Source organism: Sycon ciliatum, chromosome 1 (genome assembly GCF_964019385.1).
Source record: "Sycon ciliatum chromosome 1, ocSycCili1.1, whole genome shotgun sequence".
NCBI lineage: Eukaryota > Metazoa > Porifera > Calcarea > Leucosolenida > Sycettidae > Sycon > Sycon ciliatum.
In genome coordinates this window covers 74422227-74444019 of record NC_088643.1, presented here as the reverse complement: position 1 = coordinate 74444019, position 21793 = coordinate 74422227, and the positions used below count along the sequence as shown (strand labels likewise).

The 21793-nt window shown below is 46.6% G+C and overlaps 1 protein-coding gene across 2 annotated transcripts in view; it reads left to right on the top strand.

Annotated features, from left to right (window-relative positions):
* Positions 1 to 21793, top strand: part of LOC135805409 (uncharacterized) — a 72530-nt gene that overhangs the window by 3814 nt on the left and 46923 nt on the right. For both annotated transcript variants that reach the window (XM_065319438.1, XM_065319437.1), the window contains exons 2-6: positions 12376 to 12454; positions 13519 to 13788; positions 14324 to 14605; positions 16472 to 16960; positions 17835 to 17864. In XM_065319438.1, the coding sequence (XP_065175510.1) occupies positions 12376 to 12454; positions 13519 to 13788; positions 14324 to 14605; positions 16472 to 16960; positions 17835 to 17864 (1150 nt within the window). The remainder of the gene's footprint in view (positions 1 to 12375; positions 12455 to 13518; positions 13789 to 14323; positions 14606 to 16471; positions 16961 to 17834; positions 17865 to 21793) is intronic.

The window sequence follows — 21793 nt, the reverse complement described above, 5'->3', positions numbered from 1 at the left end:
ACTTTCGCGTCGCAGACATCCCGTCGACGCGCAGAAAAACTAAATCTGCAGCCTCTTTTGCCGTCGGACAGGTTACGTATTTTTGGAGACTGTAAAGTTATGTAATGTGCTCCACAGGCAACCATGCATTCGGCGTCGTCATTGGCTCAACAGGTCAATGTACATGTATTACTACAAAAAGGCCAGAAAATCCGATTACTGTATTAAAATCAACGAATTTTCGCTGGCGATTTAATTTCGCTGATTTCGCCGCTTGGTACCAACCGGCCAAAGTAAATCGCAGGCCAAAGTTCGTCATATAGGCAAATGATGCATGATTGAGCAATGGATGCATGTGAGAGCAAAAATACCAATCGATTTCAAATTTGACGTGAAATTGCGCGTCACGTCGGAAATAACGTGCATCTTAACCTCTCTTAGAGAGGTTTCTATTTCTCATCGGCCAAAATTTGTTGATTTACAGTATAAGGAGATAAAAAGAAAAGAAGGAGCAAACCAAAAGTAGATGATTATTAGAGAAATAACAATCCACAATAAATTCTGCAAATACTTTTGCCTAACTCATAATGTTCAAACCGATTGAAACGTTTTTGCAATACAGTGATGTGGCCAATCAACGGAAAAAGACATTTCCATCAGTTCTTATAACATGTACGATGAGCTAGGCAAAAAAGCATAAAAGCATAGCGTAGGGCCCTGAGCTTCCAAGCTCTCTCGTTATTATACGCATTTCCGCATTGAAGTGTAGCAGCAGTATGCTGCGTCCACAGCTTCGCTTATGCAGAATGGCTTGGGTGAGAGGAGAGGGGAAAGAAAACAACAAGGCAACCAACATCTATGAAATAGGTCACAATAACATGAACATGAAGAGAACCAACCTACATATGCATGATTGCACAAGAATGGAGACGACAAATGGCTATAATCATTGTGCCACAAAACCGGTACACAGGAGATCTGTCGACAATGTAACGAAACATAAAACTCAGTTACTCAATACAGGAATAATGAATAACTAACACTAAAACCACCAGGTAGTTATAGCGTGAAAATGACAGCGTATATGAGAAAAGCATACACATACAACAACAGCGCACACAGCAAAACCGCACATAGCGCCTGTAGCGTATGCCACGTCGTAAACATCAGCGGTACGGCGGAGTCGGGATACAACTGCATTGGAACGAACACAATGTCACAAGCGAGAAGGCCTTTCACTCTCGAGAGCTTGTGGTTTCGCAACATTCTCCCCACCAAAGGGATTCTCACCGCCGTACAACAACTCACAAGTCAAAAACGACCGGGGCTCTGACTACACGCCCAGAACGAGTCATCCCCTGCGGTGGCGGTGGCCAAGGTGGAACTACTGCTCACCACTTCGGCCAACTCGATTTCGCGAAGCTTGCCGCTGCGGGCTGTCGCACACGACACTGTCACCGATCCACTTCGACATGGGGCGGACACTGGACCAGACAACACACAACCGATAATTTCACCAAGCTCGCCGATGTGGGCTGTCACACACGACACGGTCACCGGTACACTGCTTCGACCCGGGGCGGGCGCGGAACCCGAGGACACACATCCGATCTCTGTGTTCCACACAGTCTCGCCGTTGACCTCTTCCGTGCTAACCAGTATCGCCAAGAGTCCATAAACAAGAGTATGCAACTGTGATCTCTTTTCTATGGGCCAGATGCGCGGCGCGCTGCCTTCATTACATCATTCAGCTGCAGTCCGCGCACTGCGGAAAATCAAACACCGCACTTTCCCTCCAGTTTGAAATGAACTTTCGTACGGAACTGGAGTTCACGCGCCAGAATTCAGAGATTTTGTAGGTACTGGAACGAATCGAGCAAAAACGGATGGGCTCGTGCGAGAAATTGAGAGTTTGGATGCATGCTTTCAGAGCGTACTAGCTAGCGTGATGAAGGCAAGTTACGTAATGAAGGCAGCGCGCCGCGCACTGACCCATAACCACAGTTGCATACGCTTGTTTATGCACTCTTGGTATCGCCCTTCTCATTTCCTTATCTTCTACGTCTTGCGCTTCTACGTCTTGCGCCTCTACGTCTTGCGCCTCTACGTCTTGCGCCTCTACGTCTTGCGCCTCTACGTCTTGCGCCTCTACGTCTTGCGCCTCTACGTCTTGCGCCTCTACGTCTTGCGCCTCTACGTCTTGCGCCTCTACGTCTTGCGCCTCTACGTCTTGCGCCTCTACGTCTTGCGCCTCTACGTCTTGCGCCTCTACGTCTTGCGCCTCTACGTCTTGCGCCTCTAACTCTTGCGCCTCTACGTCTTACGCCTCTAGGTCTTACGCCTCTAGGTCTTGCTCTTCTACGTCCTTCGGCCGAGACTCCAGCTGCTTCTGAGCGTCTCCGACCGATGTCGCCATGCACTGCACCGACGCAGTGGGCCTTGGATTTGATCCTCCCACTGGCTTCAAATACTCTTCTGACCGCTGCTTGTCCGTAAGCAAAGTGTTCCACGCCTTGTCCGGCGTCCTTCCGAGCGAGGCAAGCAAATCTAGCTTTGCTTCCTCATATGTACTGCTGGCGATGCGCTCGTTCATCTTCTTGAGCTTTTCGTTAAACTCTCTGCGGAGCGCACCCTCTTGCCGTCTAGCACTGCGCTATTCAAACTCCTTGCACTGTCGGAGCCTCTTCTTCACATAGTCCCTCAACTCATCGCCTTCCAATCCTAACAGAATTCCATTGGCGATAAAGCGGGCTTCAATGATCCATAGTTCCTGTGCCATGCTCGCTTCGTATCCTGGCGTGGTCGCCAAATGTTGTGAACCCTCTGGTTCTCTAAAGTGTCAGGAACGAACGACCACACGGCACGAGGACAACTATTTATTCTCAACAGTATATTGACTTCGATCGACTAACAATAATGAATGAATAACTAACACTAAAACCACCAGGTAGTTATAGCGTGAAAATGACAGCGTATATGAGAAAAGCATACACATACAACATACAACTACAGCGCACACAGCAAACCACACATAGCGCATGTAGCGTATGCTACGTCGTAATCATCAGTGGTACGGCGGAGTCGGGATACAACTGCATTGAAACGAACACAATGTCACAAGGGAGAAGGCCTTTCACTCTCGAGAGCTTGTGGTTTCGCAACACTAATGTTGCGAAACCACAAGCTCTCGAGAGAAGGCCTTCTCGCTTGTGACATTGTGTTCGTTCCAATGCAGTTGTATCCCGACTCCGCCGTACCGCTGATGTTTACGACGTGGCATACGCTACATGCGCTATGTGCGGTTTGCTGTGTGCGCTGTAGTTGTATGTGGTATGTGTATGGTTTTCTCATATACGCTGTCATTTTCACGCTATAACTACCTGGTGGTTTTAGTGTTAGTTATTCATTATTCATTATTGTTAGTCGATCGAAGTCTATATACTGTTGAGAATAAATAGTTGTCCTCGTGCCGTGTGGTCGTTCGTTCCTGACACTTTAGAGAACCAGAGGGTTCACAACACTAGCTAAGCTAAAGTATCATGGAAACGAAGATGGCCTGTGATGTGACGACGGTGAGGTGCGGTGTGGTGAGTGAGTGAGTGGATGGAATGTATGCCCCAGGGGCCTCTCGCGTTGCTACTTGCTATGCTGTGCTGTCTGTCGAATTCACACCTGGTTCAAGTATTAGGCCATGGTAAAAATTATCTTTGATTCTCAAGTACGCGCACACCGATTTTTGGTGGCGCACCAACGATTTTTTTTAATTCTATGCATGCATATGCGCTAGTAGTGAAACGAATATCAAAACCCAGTAGCCGAATATTCTTCGGCTTAACGAATGAACGAACGAATATTCTTTCGTTAAAGGGGAAGTTAAGGCAAAAATCAAAATTTCACCAGTTGTAGTCTTCGGGGTGCTGAGTCGAATGGTCGTGGTCCGAGGAAGCTGAGACGCTCCCTTCCTACTTTAATTCCAATCGAACTCGCGCACTTCCACCGAAACTGGGTGACTGCGCCCTACGAGATGGGGATTTGTATGCAAAATGTCACTAAAAGCGCCATTTCGTTCTTATAAAAGCACGCCCGATTGGCCCATATGTTGTAGTCTTTTGGACGCTGAGTCGACTGGTTTTGGTCCGAAAAGGCTGCGATGCAGCGTTCCTCCTTAATTCCCAATCGAACATGGTTGAACAAGTGGTCACGTGCTCCTGCGTACACCAGTCAGCTGGTCACCGTGCCTGCAGGGTACAACTTACTAGCCTGTTTGACCTTTTTTGGGTGCAGTCCTGTCACTCAAGTTGAACCTTGGTGTGAAAGTTGTCGCCTGCTGGCGTCGTGACCAGGTGATTTGGCCACCCAGGAGCACGTGACCGCTTGTTCAACCATGTTCGATTGGGAATAAAGGAGGAACGCTGCATCGCAGCCTTTTCGGACCAAAACCAGTCGACTCAGCGTCCAAAAGACCACAGCATATGGACCAATCGCGGTCATCCGTGCTTTTATAAGAACGAAATGGCGCTTTTAGTGACATTTTGCATACAAATCCCCATCTAGAAGGGCGCAGTCACCTAGTTTCGGTGGAAGTGCGCGAGTTCGATTGGGATTCAAGTAGGAAGGGAGCGTCTCAGCTTTCTCGGACCAAGACCATTCGACTCAGCACCCCGAAGACTACACCTCTCCATCATTTCTAGGTCATTTTTCACAAAAAAATCCCCAGCTGAAGTTCCCTTTCACAGGCTCAAAAAACAGCTTGAGATGTGATTTTCGTTCGAGCGCAATACCTCCCTTCCAGGACCTCGGATTGCGTTCGGGTGGCTTCTAAACAACAGCTGAGAGTTTGCTTATGCCGATAGATCTTTCAATGAAGCGATTCGGTCAACTATTCACGAAGTTACGAAAGTTTGAAGTCGCCCGGCTGATTCTGCATACCGGGTTAACGAATATTCGCCATGAGAAATATTCGTTCGAATGTGTCAAACCGAACGAATATTCGAACATTCGGTATATTCGTTTCACCACTAATATGCGCGCATGAAAACGGTCAATGCGAAAGGCATGAATCAGGGAGTAGTAAAATACCGGTATTTTTCTACTCCCTGGCCTGAATTATAATAATATTATGAACATGTGACCATGTACAAATGTGTGACCCTATCTTTGGAAATAAAAAAATTGTGGGAAATAAAATAAAAAATCGCTCGCTCGCACCGATTTTCACATGGTCATGACCTGAGAATCAACTTTATTTTTTACCATGGCCTTAGTTTCACATTTTTACATTTTCACCAGTTTTAGTTTTTCACAGTGTTTTACTCTTGCTTGTTTTGCTTAGCCGGCCTAATCTTCGCGCATTATGCGTACCCCGTTTAGTACTAAGCGGGTGATTTTCACTATCTTAGGGCATGTTCGATTGGTAGGATCGGGATTCAGATCAACCGGATCCACTGGATTCGCACCCTTTCAATTGGTCGAATCCGGATCCGGGATCCTTTGGATTTGGATCCGGTCAACCCACCTCGGGGAGCAGGGTTGACCGGATCCAACGGATCCAAATGTGACCTTTGTGCGCGATGAGTACGACTTTCACCCTTTTGGGTGACCTGTGAGCGCCATTTCATTACTTCGTCAACATGGCAACAGTCAAGGTCCAAAATATAGTGCTCGATTGACTCTGAAGGATCCAACAGATCTGAGATCTGGATCTGGATCCCGATCCTAGCAATCGAACATGACCACTCAGCTATTCAACAATATCTACCTTCACTGGCGAGAGGTTTATACTGGAATCAGCTGTACGGAGGAATTCACTACAGCGGATGTGTCGCTTTGCTGGTGATGTGCTGTGGTAAAGTGTCGAAGTCAGCCGGAGAGCGCAGTTATGGTGTTGTGGTTGATGAAAAAAGCGAGACAATAAGGAAGTCTCAACCAAGAGCGCTGAATCACCAACGTCAACAGCAGGCCATGGCCGAATAGTACCTTCCAGTCACCGATTTGCGAGCCCGTTGCCTCGTCTTCCTCCTGGGCGTGGTCAGTTGACCAGGTAAGATGGAGGAGATCTCCATGCTCTGGGACCCTGAAGCAGGCATTTCTGGGTTCTTTTGGTAAACCGGCATGCCGCAAGTAGTTTCATGGACACTGCCTGCTTAGACTGGGAGAGACACTTTCAACATATGCCCAGCCCGGCACATTGCGTGACAAACATTATGGTGGTCTATAGAAAAGAAAATGGACCAAGGAAGTACAAGTTACTCTATAATCATGAGTATACTGTCCACTAACACCACCAGTTACTAAACAATCAGCTCATGTGATAACATCGCACGACACTGACCAACGGTACTCACGTTCTACAACTAACTGGCTCACAGCTCTAGCACATCTTGGATGCACACTCCAACAGCCTTCCAACTTGGTCCTTTTTTCTTTTCTATAAATTAATCCTTGGCTCTCCATCCGAGTCCATTATGGTGGTCAGTGGTTTTAAAAGTTAGTTGCTGGTGTTAGCCGTTACGGCCTCTGACATCCCTGTCCTAGTCAATGCAGGTGGACAAGACCACACTACCAGCCTTGATTTCTACTCGGAGAAATGCGGCATCCAAGTTGAAGGGCTGCCTGCTTTCCCAGAATCTAGCGACGTCCCAGCCGTGATGAGGACTCATTTGCACAGTGAGATTGTGCGGTGTGGCAGGCTGGCAAAACTCAACGTCTCTAGAGCTACCGGGCCTGAAAAGTAAATTATCCTGTGCATTCCCGACGGAACTCACGGCGGCCGCTAACACCCGGCTCCTGTCCATCTGTTCAAAGGTGATGGAATTCATCATCGAGCGCCAGTTGATGAGCTTCCTGGAGAGATGGCCTATAGGCTGTCACCAAGACACTTTTTTTGGCTTCCGATGCGGTCTCAGTCCATCTGATCTGCTGGCAGCCCTCCACCATCTGTAGTCCGTCACATCTGACCGTGAAGGGTGCGTGGAAATTCTTGCTGTCGACATAGCTGGGGCCTTCAATAATATCTCGCACAGAGATGGTGCATGCTTTACCTCCCGAACGTTCGTCCTAGGCTCATCGCTTATGTTGCTCATGCCTAGAGTATGTTGGCTCCAGTGATGAGAAATGGTTGGAGAGTGCATGACCCAACCGGCCATCGCAACATGTCTCGTACGCTCGAAAACAGCTTCCCGAAACACCTGTCACCAGATGCCGCCACATCAAGATGAGTACTATCTTGGGCAATGGCTGATCGCCGGCGTGGCTGCTGGCCTTCCAGAGCGGCGGAGGCGGAGGCTTTACTCTGACTTCCACGGCCACTTTATGAAGGAGATCAGCTGTCAGATCACGAATGGCATTGTGGCGAAGGTCGGGTGTAATTATAGCTACAACTAGAACAGGAATGGGGATGGCTGGTGTCAAATACCGCATTCCTACACACACACAAGTGGATGGCAGGCGTTGTGACACCCAGCCAAATTCAGGACAAAGGGCAAACCGGAAGGCACCTTTGTGCAGGACAAAGCCGAGCTGCGTATAAGGCCGGCACGTTAGCCCATTTGCATCATTCCGAAACCAGTTTCAAAGTGCTCTGGGTGTTGTCATCGCAGTCTCCCAGCAGTCAGGTAACTCGATCACAATCCTCTGGCTGTGTTCTTGCCACTGCAGCAGTGGAGTTGGCTGTGCGAATGGCAGAAGGCAAACCGTCCATGCTTGAGTTCTGCTGCAGGATGCGTTGGGTGATGGTGTTGGAGGTCTGGAATTGGTTCGCCAGTGATCTTGGACCAATGATGCCAAGACCGGCTTCACGGCAAGGCAGAGACAGTATGGCTGACTCTCGGTCTCCCGTTGCGAAGCGACCTGTGAAAGCCGGGATGAAGTGTCTCCTGATGGACTTGCCCAGTACAACCAGAAGGTCGCTGATGTGGGGGGGGGGGGGGATCGTTCGAGCAACAAAGGACCACTCGTGACGAAGGCCATGTATGAGCGCAGCATATGCGGCTTGTGGCTGAGTCACGGCATACTTGGCTGGTCACTGAACCTCTAGACTCCATGCGCCTACTTTAACATACCGCTAGGTGTGTCGCAGAACTCCGGAGACCCAAGTACAGCTCCAAGATCCCGCCAACCATTTGTGTGTCCAGACTGAGGTGTCGGCAAACAGTGTTTCTGCAACTTGGAGAAATTCAGTCTTGACAAGCCGGATAGACTTAGCTGAATTGAGAAAGTAGCCATTTAAAAGGGCCTTGCTGCTCCAGTAGTGATCACCAATGGCGTAGCTCCCGAATGGTAGCGGCAGCCGTAGAGTCATCCGCATACCAAGACTGTGTGTTGTTTTGCTCCTGTAGAACTCCTGGCATAGAGGAACAGTACCCAACAGTACCCAAGGCCAGCATGACTATTGCCAAGGGATCGCCTGGAGTGTTACCTTCACATGAAAGCAGACACTGGCGATCAACAAATAGCCGGGTTGGGCTGCACTACAGTCCGTTTCAAAAAGATTTGCAATCCTTGCGATCGCCCGCGGAGTTTGCCGTCTTACCGTATGAGCACTCGAGCGCTGCCTGGAAAAACTCACTGTGAACTCGAAGAAATATTCCGCGCGAAAGCAGGAAAAATGACAACTCACTCACGTTGATACACTCATGTACGTCTGTCGTCTGGTTTACAACAAACGAGTTCTTCCTCGTATCGATAATGGAGTCAGAGAGGACATGTCGAAACGAAAGTGTTGTAAATGTTGACGAGCGGCATGGGTCCCAATTCGTTTTGTGACCAAAATAGTTCCTTTGAGCTGCGATGCAATTTACTCACCGTGTGACGAAAACGAAATCGACACGGACTCATTCCCAAGGCCATGACTTGGCAAAGCTATCCGTGTGACTTCGACGACATTGAGAAAAGCAGACGCTTGTGAACGCTGATAGAAGACGGCGTTGACTGCTAAATTCAAATAAATTGGCGATCTTGAAATACTAGAATAAATCTCAAAAAGCTACAGCGCGATGACTTCCATATTCACTCACACCATTGCAGTGTTACATGTTGTGGGTGTGTTCACATGGCGTGAGCCAGTCAAGTGTCAGTCAGTTCGGCAGGAAGCGCGAGCTCCAACAACAACAAGTCGTTTGGCCATCTTCTTTGTCTCGTACCAGCTTGACCACCAAAACAATGAAGAAAAAAAGTTTGACTTGAGGATAGGTTGGGATTTGAACTCACAACTTCATGATGAGCAGACAGCATTCATAACCACAAGGCCAAAAAGGAAAGGATAAATCGTGGGTTTTGATAAAAAATCGATACTGGCTTCCTGGGCAAATTGTAAACCATGGGAAAAGGCCGGAAACCTGGCCAAAATTCTAACTCCTTAACGGCTGATCCAATTGTTCCGAAACCTTCACAGAACAATTTGCCGTGTCCTAACAAGCCATTCTATGTACTTTATTGTCCAAATTTCCCTTATCTTCATACTTTTTAAGACCCAAACCTGATTGTAAATCTTTTTGAAACAGACTATAGCTGTTGGTTACGGCTGCAGCTAGTATGAGGCAAATGTGTTGCATGTTATGAAGGCTGACTGACAGGTTGTTGCTGCTGCTGCTACTGTTGTTGTTGTTGTTGTTGTTGTTGTTGTTGTTGTTGTTGTCGTCGTCGTCGTCGTCGTCGTCGTCGTTGTTGTTGTTGTTGCTGTTGTTTACATTGCATGTCAAATGGGCAGTTATGCCCCCACATTATGAAAGTGGTAACAACTCAGGGTAAGAAGAGAGTAAAAAAGGGAATCGCAATGAGTGAAGCAAGGGGTAAGACGAGAAAAAAGTGCTCTGAATGAAATACGTGCCAGATCATTGAAGCATGCTACTCTCACACCTCGTTGGCGGCGGCAGGCTGCTGAAACCGTTACACTTCGCCGTAGTAAAACACACGGAGCATGCGTTTGAACTCGCGTACAGATACAATCGACTTCATGCATTCGGGTAGGGCATTCCAAAGGCGGCAGCTACTAGTAGCGGTCGGCATTCGCCAGAAGCACAGTGAACCACTGGGAGGAGAAGGCATGGCCTCCCAGTTGGCCTTGAGTGGCCATGCCTGTCAGTGGGCCTCACAGGTCAGCACATGACAACAACAACAACAACAACTCACTGACGATTCCCGTACGAATTCGGAAAGTCATGACTCAGATCTTGCATTACACTCATTGCAGCACTAGGCAGACACCCAGCCGGTTGTGATGTAGTTATAGATGTCGACACACATCTCAGAATAGCCCTACCAACGATGCGGCGAACCACCTCACCAATGCCGATCAGTCTCCCACCGGGGTGTTTATCGAGTGGGATGAGATGGTAGTCCAAGAAGGCTCCCGAAACCATAGGGTCTATGTAAGATGAGGCAATGCCAACGAGTGCAGGCGACTAGTGCATCGCACAGGTCATCGGAAGCACCAAGAGGTCGGCTGGAAATAGTCTGCACCAAGGGACAGCATCCGCTAGGCTAAACAACTGGATGGTCCTGAAGCGCTTTGGGTATGCAGGGCTGCCTCGCGAATTGCTTCTCGGTTGATGTCGGAACACATGACTAGATGAGGTCGAGGGGGAATGTCTCCTGGAATCGTGGTACCGCCGCTTGCCAGAGCCGCAGGTGGGTGCTTTGCCTTGAGGATATCGTTGAACCGTCTGACCATTCGTATCATCGTTCGCGGAGTGTACTCCACCCCTGTGATCGTCTGATAGCATACATAGGCTGTGTTTTAGGGGTGAAACGATTAGTTCGAATATTCGAGTACCGTAATGTCGCGTGCATTAGCCGGGGCTTATATGCCTATAAGCCGGTGATGGAGTCAGGCTTGTACACAAGACAGGCTTATACACGAGACAGGCTTATATGACAAGCACCACTCAATGACCAGGCTTGTATGCGCAAACTGCTGACTTTTGGACGTCAAAACCAACATTTTCCAACGGGATTTTTTTTCTTTTTTTTTCGCTCCCTGAACCGCGTCCCCCCTCTCCTTTCTCTCTCTCTCTCTCTCTCTCTCTCTCTCTCTCTCTCTCTCTCTCTCTCTCTCTCTCTCTCTCTCTCTCTCTCTCTCTCTCTCTCTCTCTCTCTCTCACACACACACACACACACACACACACACACACACACACACACACACACACACACACACACACACACACACACACACACACAAACGTTTTCCGCGTGTGCAAGTGTACGGTACCATGCAAACATGAACATGTAAAAGGCGCGCTCACCAGTCTTGCGTAGTAGCCCGGCTTACGCACGCGACACGTGGCGCGTCTCGTGTACTGGCCCGGCTTATGCATGCGACAGGCTTGTACGCGAAAAGCTGTTGCAGATTTCATGCTTCTACACGAGACAGGCTTATGCACAAATCCGGCTTATGCACGCGACATTACGGTATTCATTCCAAAATTTCAAACGAGCGAGTATTCGAAATTTTGCACTCGATCGTTTTGTTTTTTTGTTGTTGTTTTTTTTTTTTTTTTTTAGTATTGGCGTTCTATTTTTCCAAAACTTCTGTTGCACCCCTTATCGACTGGTATGCATGCGTTATGCATGCCTTTGAGTCAGTATTTTATGACTTGGACGATGCGATCACCACGGCAAGTAACGTTAGTTTGTTATGAGATAATGAAAGCACTGGTGAAAATCGTTACTTTACACTCTGTACAAGACGTTGGCGACTTTTGTTCTATGTTCACAGATAATTTCTTCCGAATTGGTCGAGAACTCACAAATCTAGCGCTTTTGAATTTTGATAAAATACTCGAAATAATCGGATACTCGATCGAATATTATGAATGAGTGATCGATTGGTCAAAATAGATACTCGTTTCACCCCTACTGTGTTTACATGAGGCGTTTCAACCCGGTTCGAGTTTCAACCCGCCATGAACACAGATTGGCTGGCGCGTTTACATGACGCATTGCGCTTGACCCGGGTTGAAATTTCAGCCCTCCCCTTGGGAGGAGGGTTGAAATCGAGAAATCGTACGGCCATACCTCTGTGCGTACCTCGCACTAGGTTTGAACAGCACTGCACACGCAAATTTCGCGCGAAAGCATTCACCTGACCATACAGGACTTTTGGTGACATACCAGTAATTTACCTGGGTCTACTGTCGTCAACACCCAACCATTTTTTCTACCATACAGACTTTCAACCCGGGTTGAAAATTCTCATGTAAACACAGCCATAGTGTATGTATTACGTGTATGTATATGATTGTGTTTGTGTGTGTACATATGTGTACACCCGTGCGCGCGCGTGTGTGTATGTATGTGTGTACGCAATTGTGTGTGTGTATGTATGTGTGTGCACATGCGTACTAGTATTCATGTTTGCTCTTAATAAACATGTGCATCTCATTCTGTGTGTTCCAGTTGACTATTCTCATCTTGGCGGCCGCGTGTGCAAAGAGCTCATTCGTCAATCTTCCTGGTGTTGTACCGATCGCAGACAGTGAGTTTCTGCATGCAAGCAATACGGTTGGAAGTGTGTGTGTACTCTGAGTTGAGAGTAGTGCTGGTCAAACACCTGCACACCTGAAGTGTGTGTACTCTGAGTTGAGAGTAGTGCTGGTCACACACCTGCACACCTGTGTGTATGTTGCAGTGAGGTCTGACTCTATCCTGCCAGCAAATGAGTATAATATACCAGAGTGTGAAACTCCTGATACCCTTTCTATGCGGTATGCCGACGGCGAAAACCCACATCACGTGGTGTAGTGTGGCAGTTGACGTTTCCAGCCCGTTTTAGCGAGCAGCGAAGTAATAATAAAAGCACTCCCTGGCAGAAACTCACTGCGCGTATGCAGATCCCCAGCATAATCATAGCAGATTTTCGGATTGCGCGTACGCTATCCTTAGTTGTACGTAGTACAAAACGTACTTGAGACACGTGATGTGAGTTTTCGCCGTCGGAGACCCCATGTGCAGAGTTTCACACTCTTGGGGAGGGCCGGGGGGGGGGGTAATATACTCTTGCTGCTAGTAGTAGTTGCTATCTTGGTGAGGACCAAAAGCACATATTCCTTACGTCTTCTCGTCATCTTTTTTCTTTGAATTCAACGTTCTCATCTTGCTGTACACGGGACTTCATTGTGATCAGTTCAGACGGTGACTCAGACCTCAGCGGATGGGACCTAACAAGGTCAAATCACCTAGTAACTGTCCAGAGATTTAAGCATATACATGATTGTATAGATCCTCGACCTACTCAGTCTGCCGGCAGAAATGTTTTGTCCTTTGCAGACTCATCAGCACGGGGAAACGAGGCCAAACCTGGTAGCATTGAAAATATAATTATGTTTCTGAAAAGCAGCATATAAGCCATGCTTGAGCATACTTTGCCAGAGTGCTGAAAATGACCAGTCAGTGAGCTACAAGATGCTCAACATATGATCAAGGAGTTTCAATCGAATTGTTAGTGCAGTAAGACCTGGGGGGTTACTGGACCCTGCATCACCATGTTCGTGCTTCAAAGTGGCAGAAGCGTTTCCGTTATTGTGTTGTGTGTTGTTTCAGGATGTTGGCCCTATGCTTCGGACAGTGAGCGCGAACAGTTGTTCACCAGACAAATCGTCAATCAGAAGACGTTCTTTCGTACGACAGAATCGTTCTGGTGTGCCAGCACCAATGGCTTGACTGGTACTGTGCTCAGTTTGGAGAGTCTGAGTGATTACAATCTCGTTGATCAGCCAAGTAATGCTCAGCTGGTGCGCGTTCGTTGGAATAATGGTATTGTGGCCGTTCACCGAATGGGAATCGGCTCCAAGTATGACCTAGACACTCCTAGTAAGTTCATGCCCTGGGATTAACATTTTGTTCAGGGAACATTGGCTTATGTCCATGCGGATTCGTGTGTCCTAGCTTCAAGCAGATCATCCGAGAAGGTGGGTTGGTATGCTGGCTTAACTTGCCACCTTGAAGCGACTACAAGAATGGCGAACGGACCTCATCTTTAGCTTCAATTTAGGAAAGTGTAGGACGAGTCTTGGTTTGAAATTTTGACAAAGTCTGGGTCCTGGCACCGCTTGAACCCCTAGTTAGACCAGGTGCCTGGACATTGCCAAGTTGTGGCTATAGGTAGGATGTCTTCCCTTTCTCGACTTATGCACACATACACACACACACACACACACGCGCGCGCGCGCGCGCACACACACACACACACACACACACACACAGTCACACGCATGCACATGTACACACACACACACACACACACACACACACACACACACACAACACACACACACACACACACACACACACACCTTTCCGTACATTCAGCATTGGTACATCCAGTCTGCGTTGTGCTCTGCTACAGGTTTTAGCTCGGATGTGCTGGCCACATTCACAACTGCGGAGCTGCAAGCGGCCCTCCGGCCGTCAACGGTTGTTATGCCAACAAAATACAAATCTCCGTTGACGGACTGGCTGGAGATCTGCAATTCTGGGCTGACTGCTCGCTCTCTCCCAACGGGAACCTTTCACTCGTACAATTCCACACGTGGCATAGTCGTTGTCGAATGGACATCACTTTCACCCAGGAATACTTCACTAGGGTTCCATCGCTATGGAAATGGAGACTTTGATCTGTGCTTCAGCGGTGAGCATAGACCCCTACTGTATTGCCTGTACTACTTGAAGACAGCATTGTGTTTGATGTTGGTACTGTATAAGTACAGATTTTCGTTTCGAATTAACTTTCGCTATATTCGTTAGGGGGCACGAGATAACTAAAGTTTTTCTTCTGAACGTTTGGGGTGGCAGACCTCGACCAAAAACGAAATCTAGTACGTAACACGCCGGCTGGTGGAGTGATTTAACGAAAGATTTCGTGAACGAAAATTTGTACTTATACAGTAGTAGCCCGTGTGAAGTTGAGAAGGGATACGGCATCGTTTGACCAAGAAGTGGGTTGAGAAGGGATACGGCATCGTTTGACCAAGAAGTGGGTTGCTGGATCATTGGGCTGCTAGATCTTATTGTAACCAGTCATTTGATGTCTGCATGCCAGCTACCTGAAAGAAGGCGACAATGCGAGTCCTTAGAACTAGTTTTATGTCACAATTTTAGAGTAATAATACCGTATTTTCCGGGGTATAAGCCGCACTTTTTTTCGCTAAAAATCGGACCAAAATCGCCCCTGCGGCTTATACACCGAATATGCTTGCGCGAATGAATGCTTAGCATACATCAGTATGCATGCTGACATCATGTGACATGTCATTCGACTCAGCTTCGCGCCTGTGTTGCTACCCCGGCACTTTTCCCGCACTATCGACAAAATCGGAGCGAAGACTATTCACATCAAAACGACAGGGCACGAACGAGAGCACTTTACTGTGGCTTTAGCATGCCTTGCCGATGGGACAAAGTTACGGCGATTTGTCATTTTCAAGCGAAAGACTATGCCAAAGGATGCAGTGCCGCCTGATGTCATTGTCCACGTTCATCCCAAAGGCTGGATGGATGAAGCTGGAATGCATATGTGGCTGGATAAGGTTTGGTGTGCAAGGCAAGGTGGCCGTGGGAGCACCCCTGTTCGAAGCTGCCTTGTCTTTGACTCGTTTCGTGCACATCTAGTAGAGAACTTCAAAAGACGTACTCGTGAAACACGGACCGACCTTGCTGTTATCCCTGGTGGTCTGACATCCCAGCTTCAGCCACTTGATGTGTGCCTCAACAAGCCATTCAAGTGCCACATCAGGCAGCACTGGACGGACTGGATCATTGGGGGAAACCATGAGTTTACACCAACAGGCCGTATGAAGAAACCATCAATTTCCAAAGTATGCAAATGGGTGGATGAGTCATGGAAGGCCATCCCAACTACAATGGTCGCCAAATCATTCAAAAAGTGCTCAATTTCAAATGCACTGGACGGCACTGAAGATGACATGATCTTTGAGGACCACAATGGTTCAGACTCCGGCAGCGATGAAGACGGCGACGGCATCGCTGCAGAGGTAGCTTTGATCAACATCAGTGGCAGCGAGACTGAAGATAGTGCAGATGACATAGAGTGATCTGTAGTCAACACAGCAATACACCAACATCTCTGCAGCAACCTGTGGTGCACTAACACTTCATAATCTGATCTAACATGGTATTTAGCTCCATAACCATAATAAATTTGTAGAAAGGCCATTTGTCAATGAGTGTGAAAAATCTTGGTTTGTGGGTGCGGCTTATACTCCGAATACCAACTTTTAGTCAATATTTTGCCTCAAAAAGGGGGGTGCGGCTTATACCCCGGTGCGGCTTATACCCCGGAAAATACGGTACTCTCTTTTTGGATACACAAATTGGGCTTGTGAATGCGCTGAAAAAACACTAACACTTTTAACTGCAACAGATAACCATGACGAGAGGAAGTGCGTGATCAGTTTTTGACAGTGGTTATTTGTGTTTGTTTTAAAACTGGTTTACATGCGTGCGTTGCGTGCGTTTGTCATCTGCTGTGTGTTAGGTTGCACCAACTTTGGCCAGTATGCATTGACTGACATTCGCACCCTATTCCGGTCTTGCTCAATCCTAGCACCCAGCCCGGACCTACTGAAGTCTGTTCCGAATAGTGATATGACTATTGGGAACCGGTCCGTTGTCGTTGGGCCTCACTTTGTCGGCATACGTGTCCTCAACTCCACGAGCCAGTCCGACTTCAGCTACGTTCGTGCCAACACCACGTTCGCGCATATCGCATTCATCGACGTCCCGTCGACTGGTATCTGCATCTATGACAATGCGGCATGTCCCACGTGGACAGACATGCGCCTTGCTGACTTACTGGCACTCGTGCCAAATGGTTCAGTGATCTCCAGCCCCGTGGCGGGCAAGTGGAGAGGCACGGTGATCTGGCCTCCCGGCGGAGTTATAACTCAAGACCCAAGCGGCCTGAGCGATGCATATCTAGCGGGCGTTATGGGTGACCAGATGAGATTTGACTACTGCTTATTAAGTAAGCTCAGAGCTAGACACCTGTCTGTATATCCTAGTGGCGATATGTTGGGAAGCTATTCTTCAACATATCCAGGTGCTGCCTGTGTTGTAATGCAGTCATCCTTGTCTGTGAATGCAGTCGTTCTGTTTGTGAATGCAGTCATCATGTTTCGAATGCAGTCATCATGTTTGCGAATGCAGTTATCCTGCTTGCGAAAGCAGTTATCCTGTTTCCGAATGCACTCAATGCAGTCATTCTTTCTGTGAATGCAATCATCCTGTTTGTGAATGTGGTCATCCTGTTTGCGAATAGTCATCCTGTTTGGGTATACTTACCTTTACAGTATTCGTATGCACTGCACACCATATCAATGAAACTGTTCATAGCGCGCATGTACTAGAGAGAGATGTCAACCAGCATGGTTTTCAATTTGGGTAGTGGGGGATTCTGGGCATATCCTATTGTTTTGTATATGATATTCCCCAATGGAACAAGAGCACGCATCAATGAATATTGCATCCTCAGACTCGCTGACATGCTACAGGACAGCTCCTAAAGTCGGTTTTCAAATTGGTCTTGTATGTGCATGAAGCGACTATGGGTCGAACAAGAATCTTTTCACCGGCATGTCTTGCACATAATATCAGTACGTGTCAGTACGTGTCAGTATGTGTTTAGCATGATGCAGAAGAGGCGTGTAACACTGGCGTTACCTACATACACATGCTAAGTTATGATGTGTGTTTGTGTGTATGTGTACATATGTGTGTGTGTGTGTGTGTGCGTGCGTGCGTGCGTGCGTGTGTGTGTGTGTGTGTGTGCGCGCGTGCGTGTGTGTGTGTGTGTGTGTGTGTGTGTGTGTGTGCATGCCTTTTTCGTCTCTCCACCTCAGATTCTACACAGACCATGTGCCCAAAGAGACGTAAGTTTAAACCGGAAACTCAGCATTGCTCCGAGTTCTATGTGTACGTGTCCGGTGCATCTAGAACAGTGGTAACATCTAGAACAGCGGTAACATCTAGAACAGCGGTAACATCTAGAACAGTGGTAACATCTAGAACAGTGGTAACATCTAGAACAGTGGTAACATCTAGAACAGTGGTAACATCTAGAACAGCGGTAACATCTAGAACAGTGGTAACATCTAGAACAGCGGTAACATCTAGAACAGTGGTAACATCTAGAACAGCGGTAACATCTAGAACAGCGGTAACATCTAGAACAGTGGTAACATCTAGAACAGTGGTAACATCTAGAACAGTGGTAACATCTAGAACAGTGGTAACATCTAGAACAGCGGTAACATCTAGAACAGTGGTAACATCTAGAACAGCGGTAACATCTAGAACAGCGGTAACATCTAGAACAGCGGTAACATCTAGAACAGTGGTAACATCTAGAACAGTGGTAACATCTAGAACAGCGGTAACATCTAGAACAGCGGTAACATCTAGAACAGTGGTAACATCTAGAACAGTGGTAACATCTAGAACAGTGGTAACATCTAGAACAGCGGTAACATCTAGAACAGCGGTAACATCTAGAACAGTGGTAACATCTAGAACAGCGGTAACATCTAGAACAGTGGTAACATCTAGAACAGCGGTAACATCTAGAACAGTGGTAACATCTAGAACAGTGGTAACATCTAGAACAGTGGTAACATCTAGAACAGCGGTAACATCTAGAACAGTGGTAACATCTAGAACAGTGGTAACATCTAGAACAGTGGTAACATCTAGAACAGTGGTAACATCTAGAACAGTGGTAACATCTAGAACAGTGGTAACATCTAGAACAGTGGTAACATCTAGAACAGTGGTAACATCTAGAACAGTGGTAACATCTAGAACAGTGGTAACATCTAGAACAGCGGTAACATCTAGAACAGTGGTAACATCTAGAACAGTGGTAACATCTAGAACAGTGGTAACATCTAGAACAGTGGTAACATCTAGAACAGTGGTAACATCTAGAACAGTGGTAACATCTAGAACAGTGGTAACATCTAGAACAGTGGTAACATCTAGAACAGTGGTAACATCTAGAACAGTGGTAACATCTAGAACAGTGGTAACATCTAGAACAGTGGTAACATCTAGAACAGTGGTAACATCTAGAACAGCGGTAACATCTAGAACAGTGGTAACATCTAGAACAGTGGTAACATCTAGAACAGCGGTAACATCTAGAACAGTGGTAACATCTAGAACAGCGGTAACATCTAGAACAGCGGTAACATCTAGAACAGTGGTAACATCTAGAACAGTGGTAACATCTAGAACAGCGGTAACATCTAGAACAGTGGTAACATCTAGAACAGTGGTAACATCTAGAACAGCGGTAACATCTAGAACAGTGGTAACATCTAGAACAGCGGTAACATCTAGAACAGTGGTAACATCTAGAACAGTGGTAACATCTAGAACAGCGGTAACATCTAGAACAGTGGTAACATCTAGAACAGTGGTAACATCTAGAACAGCGGTAACATCTAGAACAGTGGTAACATCTAGAACAGTGGTAACATCTAGAACAGTGGTAACATCTAGAACAGCGGTAACATCTAGAACAGTGGTAACATCTAGAACAGTGGTAACATCTAGAACAGTGGTAACATCTAGAACAGTGGTAACATCTAGAACAGCGGTAACATCTAGAACAGTGGTAACATCTAGAACAGCGGTAACATCTAGAACAGTGGTAACATCTAGAACAGCGGTAACATCTAGAACAGTGGTAACATCTAGAACAGCGGTAACATCTAGAACAGCGGTAACATCTAGAACAGTGGTAACATCTAGAACAGTGGTAACATCTAGAACAGTGGTAACATCTAGAACAGTGGTAACATCTAGAACAGTGGTAACATCTAGAACAGTGGTAACATCTAGAACAGTGGTAACATCTAGAACAGCGGTAACATCTAGAACAGTGGTAACATCTAGAACAGCGGTAACATCTAGAACAGTGGTAACATCTAGAACAGTGGTAACATCTAGAACAGTGGTAACATCTAGAACAGTGGTAACATCTAGAACAGCGGTAACATCTAGAACAGCGGTAACATCTAGAACAGCGGTAACATCTAGAACAGTGGTAACATCTAGAACAGCGGTAACATCTAGAACAGTGGTAACATCTAGAACAGTGGTAACATCTAGAACAGTGGTAACATCTAGAACAGCGGTAACATCTAGAACAGTGGTAACATCTAGAACAGTGGTAACATCTAGAACAGTGGTAACATCTAGAACAGTGGTAACATCTAGAACAGTGGTAACATCTAGAACAGTGGTAACATCTAGAACAGCGGTAACATCTAGAACAGCGGTAACATCTAGAACAGTGGTAACATCTAGAACAGCGGTAACATCTAGAACAGCGGTAACATCTAGAACAGTGGTAACATCTAGAACAGCGGTAACATCTAGAACAGTGGTAACATCTAGAACAGTGGTAACATCTAGAACAGTGGTAACATCTAGAACAGCGGTAACATCTAGAACAGTGGTAACATCTAGAACAGCGGTAACATCTAGAACAGTGGTAACATCTAGAACAGTGGTAACATCTAGAACAGTGGTAACATCTAGAACAGTGGTAACATCTAGAACAGCGGTAACATCTAGAACAGTGGTAACATCTAGAACAGCGGTAACATCTAGAACAGTGGTAACATCTAGAACAGCGGTAACATCTAGAACAGTGGTAACATCTAGAACAGTGGTAACATCTAGAACAGTGGTAACATCTAGAACAGCGGTAACATCTAGAACAGTGGTAACATCTAGAACAGTGGTAACATCTAGAACAGTGGTAACATCTAGAACAGTGGTAACATCTAGAACAGCGGTAACATCTAGAACAGTGGTAACATCTAGAACAGCGGTAACATCTAGAACAGCGGTAACATCTAGAACAGTGGTAACATCTAGAACAGTGGTAACATCTAGAACAGTGGTAACATCTAGAACAGTGGTAACATCTAGAACAGTGGTAACATCTAGAACAGTGGTAACATCTAGAACAGTGGTAACATCTAGAACAGTGGTAACATCTAGAACAGCGGTAACATCTAGAACAGTGGTAACATCTAGAACAGCGGTAACATCTAGAACAGCGGTAACATCTAGAACAGTGGTAACATCTAGAACAGTGGTAACATCTAGAACAGTGGTAACATCTAGAACAGCGGTAACATCTAGAACAGTGGTAACATCTAGAACAGTGGTAACATCTAGAACAGTGGTAACATCTAGAACAGTGGTAACATCTAGAACAGTGGTAACATCTAGAACAGTGGTAACATCTAGAACAGCGGTAACATCTAGAACAGTGGTAACATCTAGAACAGCGGTAACATCTAGAACAGTGGTAACATCTAGAACAGTGGTAACATCTAGAACAGTGGTAACATCTAGAACAGTGGTAACATCTAGAACAGCGGTAACATCTAGAACAGTGGTAACATCTAGAACAGCGGTAACATCTAGAACAGTGGTAACATCTAGAACAGTGGTAACATCTAGAACAGTGGTAACATCTAGAACAGTGGTAACATCTAGAACAGCGGTAACATCTAGAACAGTGGTAACATCTAGAACAGCGGTAACATCTAGAACAGCGGTAACATCTAGAACAGCGGTAACATCTAGAACAGCGGTAACATCTAGAACAGCGGTAACATCTAGAACAGTGGTAACATCTAGAACAGTGGTAACATCTAGAACAGTGGTAACATCTAGAACAGCGGTAACATCTAGAACAGCGGTAACATCTAGAACAGCGGTAACATCTAGAACAGCGGTAACATCTAGAACAGCGGTAACATCTAGAACAGCGGTAACA